We start from the raw sequence: 11,890 nt of genomic DNA, 5'->3' as shown, positions 1-11,890 counted from the left end.
GGTCCCTTCTTGCCTCAAACAATACAAATTTTTGCAAGAACCCAATTAATTGAAGCACTTAGAATAAGGAATTGAGAATCAGAAGAGCTAACAGTAATCTAACTGGGAAAACCAAATGAAAATAACCATATGGACCCACAAACATCATTACAATAAGCCTTAGTAGCTTGTAGGTCGGATTTAATTCGAAGGAAGTTATTCTGCATTCTTGACATGGGCTCTAATATTATAATAAACAACAGTTTTTTTTCATACTTCAAACGTTTAAGTCTATCCAAAGAGGAGGCATTCATATACCTCTTATGTTCCAAATGATGACCGACATCATTGATCAAATGAAAAACTCATGCTTGTCATCCAGATAAAAAGTGAGCACCTTTATCATTTTATACACACAATAGATAACCTGACGACAACTAAAAAATCTTTACCTTCAGCTAACCTCAGCAAAATGCTTGGAGAAAGAAAATCCCTTTTTTTGAGTCTTATCAGAAGACACCAAATATGCGTTGGATCATCATTTTCCTTCCTCCTTTATCCGGGCTTGGGACCGGTACTATAAAAGGTTTAATTTTTTCATTGGCGGAGTTAAAAAAGTTTACCTAAAAACAAAAAACTATTGTTACTAATTAAATAATATAAAATAATGTGAAAGTCCTAGAAGACAATAAATGAGTCAATAAGTAAGTCTACCATTGAAATATGTAATGAATCAATTAAAGTCATATAGAAATGCATATGTAGTACATATCCAAAGACAATAGAAATGTAATACAAGTCCAAAAGACAGGAGTGGGTCATGATATGATATATGTCATCATACAAGACAACCTAATGATGGAGCCTATGTCAAATGAATCAATAAGAGTTATAGTATCAAGTCACCACTAGAATATGTAATACAAATCCAAAGACATATCTAAAGACAATAGAAGTTCAAAAGATATAAAGGAATCATGATATGATGTCTGTCATCATACGAGGCCACCTAATGATGGAGCCTATGTCAATGTTCGCAAACATCATTCCCTCAGTCACATCCTTATCCTGTAGTTGTGCAGACATGTCAAAAATTTCATCAATAAGGACATGATAGTAATCCAGGGACAATACCTCTACATGAACAAGTATCCCATTGGCATAGATTTTAGTCAAATGGAGGTTGCACAAATCGCACCTCTAACCATGTGGGGCAGGATAGTGCGATGATGTTATCCCCTACAAATAATTAAGAGTATTAATATTCTATACAAGATAATTAGAAAAATCTAATTTTAACAAAATGTAGATTAGTACCTCAAAAGAACTTCCAACGTCATACTGTGAAGAGGACTTGGTAGATGACTGCGGCACTGAGTTTAACTTCTCTGTGAAATTTTGAAGTTGCTGACTCATATTGAATACATGACCTTCCAACTTTTGTATCTCAATTTGTTTTGGAGCAATGTACTACAATTGAATTCTCATCGATACATAGTCCATGCCCATTGAAGCTCAGACAACGTCTCGGACAAGAAATGAAGAAGAAGCGCGATTTGTGGTTAATGTCGAAGAAGATGGTGCATCTATCGATTGGACAAGTCTTGTACTTCTTTTTTGAACCACAAGGGCATACCTTGTTTCTTGGTATTTTCTGCAGGAATAAAGAAAAAGAAGAGGAAATAACATTATTAACATACGCATTGTATTCATAGGTGTAACTTGGTATAATATCATTATTACAGCACATATTTGTTGATAAATTAATTGAAAACATTTTTATGGAAATAAAGAGGTGGTTGTAATTAGCGTTTGAAGTGATAACCTTGTCCTCATGTTGCAATCTGTTATCATCACGACTTGGTCTAATATCATCATTTACTTAAAATTATCAGTTTTCAATTCACATTTGGAGTTCAAACACTAGAATAGCATAATACGATTAAAGATTCTAAAACTCTACATCAAACTAGCAACCTTAATCAGAATTGGCTTAGTTGACCCATTGCAAGGATCTTCTTTCAACCTTATGCTATTGTAATGTTCCTCATTATGATATGATCTGCAAGAACGTTTGCCAATTTAATTAATGAATAAAATGACCAATTTTTGTATTGTAAAATACATAGTAGCAACTAATATTTGGGGAACAATCTATCATATATCAAATAAAAAATATATATATATTGGGGAACATAAGAATATAAAAGTAGCTTTTAAGGAAGAAGTTGATCCAACAATATAGCTGTCAACATATCTAGATCTGTGGTATCTGTTGAATAATTATGGTGTTAAAGTTCATCAATATTCAAAGGCCTCACTCAATGATAGTATTGACTTCTCTTCATTTGTTGGTCCTATTTGTTCAAAGGTAAGTTGACTACGTGCATTTAAGGTCCTCCCTAGTCTTGGAATAGATGAATTGGGTATGCAATAGATTTTGGAATAGGCATATAACTAAGGTAATTAGTCTTTCTTTCTTTGTTACTATATAAATTCGAGGGGCTGCAACCTTAGTCACAAAAGGCTCTTGTTATTTATATTTTTTTTTGAAGTCTTGTTCAAACGCGTTTTGTACCTCTAATGATTAAAATGTGATATTTACAAAAACAAAATTGTGGTTTAAGTTTTAAACACGTTTTTCAGAAAATAAAATTAATAATAACCTGTTTTTTTGTAGGTCAATGGTTAATTTGTGTAGCCTTAAGGTTGTTTGTGATTTGGTTTACACATTGTTTAATTGGGATTTGATGATAATGTTTTAATGTTATTTTTTTCTTTGTGTGTTATTTTGCTCACAATGTATGTTGATGGTTAGATCTTTTTTAGCATGATAAAATATATAATTATATGTGAAAACATGTTATCATACATAGATATACAATAATGTTCCTTTTTTTCTTTTTCTTTTTTTTTTTTTTTTTTTTTTTTGTTCAAAAATATATTGGAAACTTAGAATAAATCTCAAATTTATTATTATTATTATTTTTTTTTTTTCTCATTTCCTTATCTTTTTTTCGGAAGTTTTCCCTTGCCATTTTAAACCCCTATTCCAATCTAAGCTCTTCTAAACAGTCTTCACACTTGAGATAGGTGGAATAGCTGAATAAGAGTATTAGGCAACAATGCCATCTAAGAAAAGAAATATTGCAGTATTCTTTACTCATTATTTTGAATATTTCATAAGTGTTATATGCTAATCATCCATAATTACTTCAATCTATTTAAATTGACCTTTATACATCGAAAGAAAATCTCCAAGATAGAATTCACCTTTCTATGTCAAAAGAAAATCTCCAAGACATAAATCATTTGCCTCTATCCTACATCAACTCTTGCCTTTTTTCCAATGTCACAATAGGACTCAGCATTGCAACCTACAGGATCATGCAACACAAAAAATCTGTATAGCCAAACAAGCAAATGGAGAAAGGCCAATTTGTCTTCCTTATACCAATTATGTGTGATTGATTTTTTTATTCTTCTCATCTTAGTTATTTCATATCTCCACTTTTGGTAAATTAGAACGTGTCATTCTTTCATCGTGTTTACTTAGCATCTTCTATGTGAAAACTGCAAATAATTACATACTACCACCTGTGTTTAAAGTTTAAAATAGATGCTTAATGAATATTAGGATTCTTCTACAAGTGCCCATCAGCTAAATTGCAATTTTACCATTAGAATCTTAAAAACAGACGAAATAAATTTAAAAAAAAATAAAAATCAAAACAAACCAATATGTCAACAATAAATGATATTTTTCTAGCACTCCAGTCAGAATGATACATGATGGACCTTTGCTAAGAATGTTTGCCACTTGTTCATTGGACAAAACATTAGTACTTTTCAGTAATCGGACTTAATAAGCTTTTACGTATCAGAGTTAACCAATGACACAACGAAATGCACTTGTCAATATATACTGAACCAGAATGTTTCTGAAGATCGTTTCATCATGAAATATGTCATGAATTCTCTGCTTTTATACATGAAGTTGAAACAAGTTTTATACTTTTATTTCTTAAAGCACTACCATGAAAGATTTCTTTCGAAAAAGATACAATAGTTAGGGGTACATTATAATTTGTTCTCATCTCTAATCAACATAGTTAACTTCTATCATCATTTAAAGAAGTCCCTAACATAGTATACAGAAAATGTATCAAACAAAATAAATAAATAAAAGAACTTACAAATGGATCATACGAGGTGCATTATCTTCAAAGTTTCGTATGTACCAACGGGGTGACATAATCTGCATCAAGTAAATTAAGAGCATACTTCAACCTCTCAAGTGAAGCTTTCCCAGTATTGATATTGCCTCTACTGCTATACAAGCAACCATCTCTTTTGATAGCTTGTTAAAAGACCACAAGGAATCAAAAATCACAAATAAATAGCCAAAGTTATAAATCAGAGGAAACAAAAAAGCTTCGTACATCTAGTTCTTAGAGTTCCAGAGATCCCCTAGACTTGGACCAAGCATATCCCATGTTCAGTTCTTTTAACAAGTTAAGATCGGATTTTTGCAACCCAAAATCGAATAGAACTAGAATTGTTCACATATCAATTTTTTCCTGAATTGATAACAAGGGTCCCACCTCCGCAGCTACCATATGTCAAAATCTTGTTTTGCAGGGATTTGAGTCTTTAACTTCTGTCAAAGAACTGAACCTCTTAAATTTTACAGCAACCTTTAAATGAAAAGATTAATGATTAGCCAAATTCCAAGTTTTTTGTTAGGATATTATGTGCAAATGCGCGTGTAGACACCCCATTTTTACATCCGCCTGATTAATCAACTCGTCAACCCGATTGCAATAGTTCCCAATGATGGATGTTTATCCCAATGCTTTATTTTGTTACCAGATATGTTTCAGAAATTCGGATGAGGTATCTCGATCTGACAAAACTGTAGAAATCATGTTACGCCAGGAAAATATAACCCCTAAAGCTTAGAAATCATCATTTTTCAGACAAAAAGAAGTTTCATGATAAAAATCACTAAAAAATGACAAAATTACCAAAATACCCATAATCTTAAAACATCCCTAGAGCCCACATTACGCTTAGAAAAATCCTTTCAAACACATAAAACAACAAATCGAAATCAAATAAATCATTTCGCCAATTTTCATAGAATTCAACAAAATTATGAAAATACCCCTCATAAAGTTCACAACCATTCCACACACAAAATTTCATAAATGACACAAACCAATATTTTCATTGAATTCTTTACAAAAATCGATTCTAAAACATCCTAAAACATCAAAAATCGATTTAAAACACAAAAAGTCCTCTCCTAGGGCAAAACGATAATTTTACTATTTTTATAATTAAAAATTTTGAAATTAATAAATAAAATATTAAATAATTAAAGTGAAACATTAATAAAATTAATTTAAAATTTTGAACAAAAAAAATCGATCAATTAGACTCTCAGGCAAAATTGTTGATGGTTGCCAAGATATTTATTCAAGGACCCCTCCATTTGGGGGTCCAAAGAATTAAAGATATAATAGAGGGGGGTTCTCCAAAAAATTAAAGTCAATCAAGTAAGACTAAAGTCAAGATATTAAAGTCAATCAAGTAAGACTAAAGTCAATCAAATAAGACCAAAAGTCAAAACCCTAATAGAGTTCTAATTAAATAATAATTCTATTTAACAATCCTAATTAAATAATAACTCTATTTAATAGAATTCTAACTAAAATATAACTCTACCTAAAATAATTCTAATTAAAATATAACTCTACCTAAAACAATTCTAATTAAAATATAATTCTAATTAAAAGAATTATAATTAAACACTAATTCTATCTAAACAAACACTTAAAAAAATCTATAAATAGGGGTCCTCACACCCTATTTTTGTATCAAATAATAAACCCTAAGAGAATTAGGTCAAAAAGCTTCCCTAACCTCCCATAAACCCTAATTTTGAAGTACTAACTCCTTACCTAACACCCATACCTCAATTTTAGCTTGAAAAACACTTAAAAGCCCTTCAAAAACACCCATAAATCCATAAACAAATCTGAAGAATCTAGATCTAAGAAAGAGATACCTTGCCTCGGAGATCAGAAATCACATCCAAAGACAAAACGAAGCGAGGAGTACTGTACAAGGAGTTACTCTATCAGATCTGAGGAAACAAGACCGTTGTCTTCAGAAAGGTATCTATTTTTTTTTATTACTTAGGTCTTAACAATGTAGTTTATTTGAGAATTATTAGAGATCGACGTTTGCCAAGCAGGGTTGGTGCCTAACACCTTCCAACCCCGTAACTTGATCCCCGAACTTAGTTATTTTTTTAGCAGATTAATTATTTGTTTATTTTTCGAGTCTATATTCGATTCCTAGATAGTAATAACTAGGTGGTGACTCCCAAATCTCAAAGGTGAAAAGCGGATTCGCGCACTCCATGGATCGAGGGCGCTTTCAGCGCGATGCTGAAAAAAAGGGCATAGTGATAAAAAAACAAGTAATAAACTTTATTAGCTGATAACAATAAATTGTGACGAGCCCATTGTACCTGAAAAATTGTCTTTTTTTGGACACGTACACCAATTATTCGTTCGCCAACATCGTCCTTAAGAAAGGATATGACTTCTGCATGGTTAAGCACTGCTGCACCAGCTAATGCAGTAGTGCATGCCAATCCAACATTAAGTCGAGAGTCATTCATCTGAGCTACTTCTTTAATAAATGTAAGCAGTCCCACATGGTGCACTCCAACAACCTCCAACAAATATATCGAGATCAAATTCCTTACTTCCATTCAAGTTCTGCTTTATTAATGTCACAATGACAGCAACGTCGTTTCACAACTGCAACAATAGATTGTTTCAATGGTGACAAACTGAACTTAAGAAAAGACCCGACTAAGATTAAAAGGTGGACAACAAAATGTACCTCGTATGCATTTTGAAGTTTCTTCAAGGCTTCTGCAGCCTTACTAGTAAATCATTAGGTCTGGTAGATGAAAGAGTGACAATACTCAATTAGTAGATCATTAGCTAGATGGAGTGTCATCTAGAAAAATAGATGCACCATCTCCCCATCCAAATTGAAAGAGAATAATCTTGCATGATTATATTGTAAATAAATGGACTTAACCAAATGTAACTTCAACATTGAAAACATTTCAGTATCACAAGTACATGCCAAGCAGATAATTTCAACTCCATGACACTTGTAAAAATGGTCAGATATCATCGAAGTCTTTTAAAAAAAATTTGGGGTCTGCTACGTGGTTCGATATCATGTAAATTTTAATTCAATGATAGAAAAGAAATGAAACAAGATAACATGCAAACCTTGGTTCATAATAGATAGTGAATATGGTTCCGGTGGAGATGACATTTTCCCATTTTCACCTTTAAAAACCACAAACAACACCATATCAGACATGAATTGGAATTTGGTGCCACAGGAAGTGTAGGGTGTGGAGTAGATAACAAACCTGAGAAAAATAAATGCATCCCCTGCATTAAGCTTTCTGGAGCTAACAAAGACACTCCAACATGAAGTTCCCCATTTTCAATTACTCACTCTAAATCATCCACAATCAAAGAGCAAAGCTACAATCTATTAACACCAAAACAAAAATAGTTGCAAGGGAATCTAAAATGTATATAGAGGAAACTACATGTATAATAAAAGAAAAATAAACATAGATGTTTTGCCAAACAAAAAGAAAGAAATTTATGGTGGGAATCAAAATACTGGTACAAAGCACAATGACATCTCCTCAATGAGGCTAAAAATCATTATCTAGAACCTATGTTGGATAGTTATACTACAGCCATGTAATAAATAACTTGAACACCAATTATCCAAGGAATCGCAGGGACGACTCAGATTTTCTTTCTCTTTTGTTCATTTTCTTTTCTTGATATGCAAAACATAAACCATATGTTAAGAGTTATACCCTTCTAAATATAGAGTTTTTATATGAAAACTTACAATAAATGTTAGATCACATAAAGGCCTACGTATTCTATTATATAACTTTATAACCATTAAAAGGAAATAATAGTTATCGCGTATCCAAAATTCAAAAAATCATGAACCGCTGTTCTAAACCCGCTAAAATCCATAAATTCATGATAATCACCATCAACAACTCAAAAATCACTTAAACATAACTGAACAATCATCAATATTAACAACTAGAGACAACAAAAAAAAAAAGCACCAAACCCCTCCAAAAATTCAAAAATCTAAAAGAAAAATCTGAAACAATGATAACTTTATCATTAGGTGTAGAGATCAACTATAAAACCAGATCGTTGGAAGAGTAAATCAAATCAAAAACATAAAAATAAAATGCAAGAGATGCAAATCAGAGAGAAAAGGGAAGGAGAGTTCATACCAATTAGCCCTAGCTAGAGCTTCCAGAGCTAAAAATCCAACATGAAGGAGAGTTCGTATCAATTTCTAGATTCTTACAAGGGAAAATGCATACTTGGTGATTGAGTCTATGTGTGAGGTGCAAAAAACCCTAGAGATTGAGAGATAGCATACCAGAGAGCCGAGTGAGAGATCGAGTTGAATGAGAGAAGGTAAATCATGGGTGTGAGGCTTAAGAACCTTAGAGCGATGTCGATCGAGAGAGAGAGACTGTGAGGGAAAGTATGGAGAGGTCGATCGATCGATCGATGATTGTGAGAGAGACACAGAGAGAAAGAAAGATAGTGAGAGAGAGACACAGAAGGAGAGCGAGATGAGATCGAGATAGTGAGAATGAGATCGAGCATGAGATTGGAAACATGGTCCGAAGGCTACGAAATTTGGGTATCAAAATTTGACGGGCTAGGCCCAACAATTTTTTTGGTTAAAATTAGGGATTTTCACGTAGTGTCAATGTGCTTTGTTTGTTCATGAAAGACAAGGTTGGCAGCAATGTGAAGGGCTGCCTTGTTGTCACAAAATAGTACATCAAGTTGGGAGTGTTGTATGCCAAGATCATGTAAGATGTATAGGAGCCATGTGATCTCACATTTAGTAGCCATGGCATGATATTAGCAAAAGAGTAGGAGAAAATAGATTGCTTTTTAGAATTCCATGAGATAGAAGATTCACTTAAAATGATGTAGTATCCCATGATAGTAGCTTGCCCAATCCGAACCCCAAGAAGCTTGGAGTTGCAATTAACTAGAAGATGATAGTAATTAAGATACCTTGACCAGGTGTTTGTTTGAGATAACGAATAACCTTATGGGTTGTGTCAAGATGTGGTTGACGTGACGTGTGCATAAGTTGACTCAATATGTGTAGTGGATAAATAATGTCTGGCAGTGTGATCGTGAGATATATGAGATGATGATAACTGGATGGACCCAATAAAATATTTCCATGAGAATGAGTAGATTCAAGTTTTGTTCCTTGGGAAATTTAGCAGGACTTGCTCCAATGAAACCACAATCTTCAAAAATTTATGAAGCATACTTTGTTGAAAAAGAAAAATGCCCTGATGAGAACGGGCTACCTAAATGCCAAGGAAAAAATTTTAGGAGACCAAGGTCTTTAATTTTGATTCGATCATGGAGAAAGCCTTTGAGTTTATTGATTGAGCTGATATCATTCCCAGTGACAGTCACGTAATCAACATAGACAAGGATTGTAGTGATGGAGGAATCAACAAAATGAGTGAATAAAGAATAATCAATCTTTGATTGGGTGTAGCCAGCATCAAGTAGTGTCGTATAAAACTTGGCAAACCACGTTGTTAAGCCTATTTGAGCCCATACAAAGATTTCTTAAGGCGACACATCCTAGTCTCCCCCTTACGTACAAAGTCAGGTGGAATAGTCATGTAGGACCTCTTTATCAAGATCTCCGTGGAGAAAAAAAAATTATGAATGTCGAGTTCATGCAAATGCCAATTTCTTACAGTAGTAATGACAAATAAGCAACATACATTAACAAACTTCGCACCCGATGCAAATGTCTCATGATAGTCCATGCCTTCTAGATGATTATAACTTTCAATAGAGCCATCAAAGTTGTACTTGATTTTGTAAATCCATTTACAACGAATAGGAAGAGTTGAGGTATTATTGTACCCCAAATCTTGAATCTCAGTAGGCATGGCGTTACACCATTTAGGATCTTTGTCAGCTTGAGTGAAAAATTTTGATTTTGTAATGGAAGATATTGCGATAGAAAATGCACGGTGAGAAGGAGAGAGTTTATCATAAGATAAGTAATGGGAAAAAAAATTAGTAAAATTTTCTCTATTTTTCAAACATAAAATACATTGATTTTGATAAATAGATATTTTACTTAGGTAAGTCATCGAGTCCTCTCTTTGAATAGGTATGATCCATCAAAAACTCTTTTAATTTGAGTAAAATATAATTTTTTGATTGAGAACATGTCGAATATGTCCATATTTGTGAATAGTTGAGTACCTTTTTTTCTTTTTTCTTTTTTACTTATTATGGGAATCCCGATCCTTCAGGTGCCACTAATCCCACAGTCATACACACCGCCCCCTCAAAAAGTCCTATGTGCAAATAGTTAAGTCGAGGGTCAACCGGACCATAGAGGGTAGCCCAGAGGAATTCATTGCTTTGTAGGGTTTTGAACACTTGACCTACCTTCCTAAGGAGCTTATCAAGGCTCAGCTTGCCAGTGAACCTTTAAGGTTAAATAGTTGAGTGAATTATTTTAAGGTGATATCTAACCGATTCAACTGGCGAGTTGGCTCCTGAAGGGTTAGTAGACTTTATTTCATTTCTCCCTTGGATTCAAGGTCGTGGGTCCCAAATTATAGGGTGGGACAAATTGGTAATAGAGTCGAAGACAACTCTTCATGTTTGGTGGGGAGATTGTCATAGCCTCATTGATGCACAATTGGCTAGATGTGTAAAAAGCTACAGAAATCGAGGGGTCGAAGTTAAGCCGTGACTTTGCATGGTGTAATGGCAAGGGGAGTGTGATTTGTCCCACATTAGACGTAAGAACGTTCATAACTTGGACTATAAGGACAAATCAAATCCTATTATGACACAATGCATTTTAAAGTTGTAAGAAATTTGATCCAAAGCGGATTATGTTGTATAGTTCTGGGCTTGAGACGTTACACACTCCGCTCAAAATTACATTACTCAGACTAACCCAAGCTATGTAATTTTAGAAGCTTAAGCTCGAGTTGAGGGTTCTACCACTTGGATTGAGGTTGTGTTTACCCATCAACCCACCCCAATTGCCACCCTATTTAAAACTTGGGGCAACATGGCACTAACCAAGTTTAATTTTAGATGCAAATCCTCTAGGGTTGGTCAACAATATGAGTTGAACGAAAAAAGGATATGCCACATGACATATTTTGTACAAGGTAGTGGGTATTTTAACTTTTAAGGCATACTTCCATGGGAATCATTGAAATACCCAAGGTTTCGAGTCCAAAACCCTCTTCACAAGATCACACGTGGCATTTTGTATTTATTTAGCATACCTGCTTTTTCATCAATATTTGGGTTACTTCGTTGATACATCACATGTAATCCAAAGAAGAGGGTTCTACTGAAATTTCAAAGCGGGGCGACTAGCTTCAAAGTCTTTTCCCATGGTTTTCAAACTGATGAGATACTCTCATTCATCTGTCTACTAGGGGAAATTAATAAAATGACCTAAATGTCCTCACTTCAACTTTTTCCCCAAATCCTAGATATTTTATCGGCAAAAATCATCATCTTCTTTAATATATTGAATTAAATTATATTGACACTATTCAACCTCATCTTCAATCTATCTTCTTCAACCTCATGCCAAAATTCATTGATTTTTCTTCCCTGAAAATCCATCATCTTCTACTTCGCCGAACACCCTATCTTGTTATTCATATTTAAAGGTTGAAGGAAGAAAATAAAGCTCCAAAACAGGATACGAACCT

The 11,890-nt window shown here is 33.6% G+C and overlaps 1 protein-coding gene across 1 annotated transcript in view; it reads right to left on the bottom strand.

The window, feature by feature from the left end:
- The window catches only part of LOC147406106 (glutamine--tRNA ligase-like), a 42,555-nt gene extending 35,789 nt beyond the window's left edge, over positions 1–6,766 (bottom strand). The window contains exons 1-4 of the mRNA XM_086432494.1: positions 6,521–6,766; positions 1,616–1,633; positions 1,297–1,449; positions 981–1,047 (exon numbers count right to left, since the gene is read on the bottom strand). Coding sequence (XP_086288620.1) covers positions 981–1,047; positions 1,297–1,449; positions 1,616–1,633; positions 6,521–6,766 — 484 coding nt within the window. The remainder of the gene's footprint in view (positions 1–980; positions 1,048–1,296; positions 1,450–1,615; positions 1,634–6,520) is intronic.
- Positions 6,767–11,890: the final 5,124 nt, after the last annotated feature.

Source organism: Akebia trifoliata, chromosome 3, assembly GCF_017979445.1.
Source record: "Akebia trifoliata isolate Shusen 1 chromosome 3, ASM1797944v1, whole genome shotgun sequence".
In the NCBI taxonomy this organism is placed as follows: domain Eukaryota; kingdom Viridiplantae; phylum Streptophyta; class Magnoliopsida; order Ranunculales; family Lardizabalaceae; genus Akebia; species Akebia trifoliata.
Note: the sequence above shows the minus strand (reverse complement) of the source record. Positions and strands in the feature narration are given on the sequence as shown.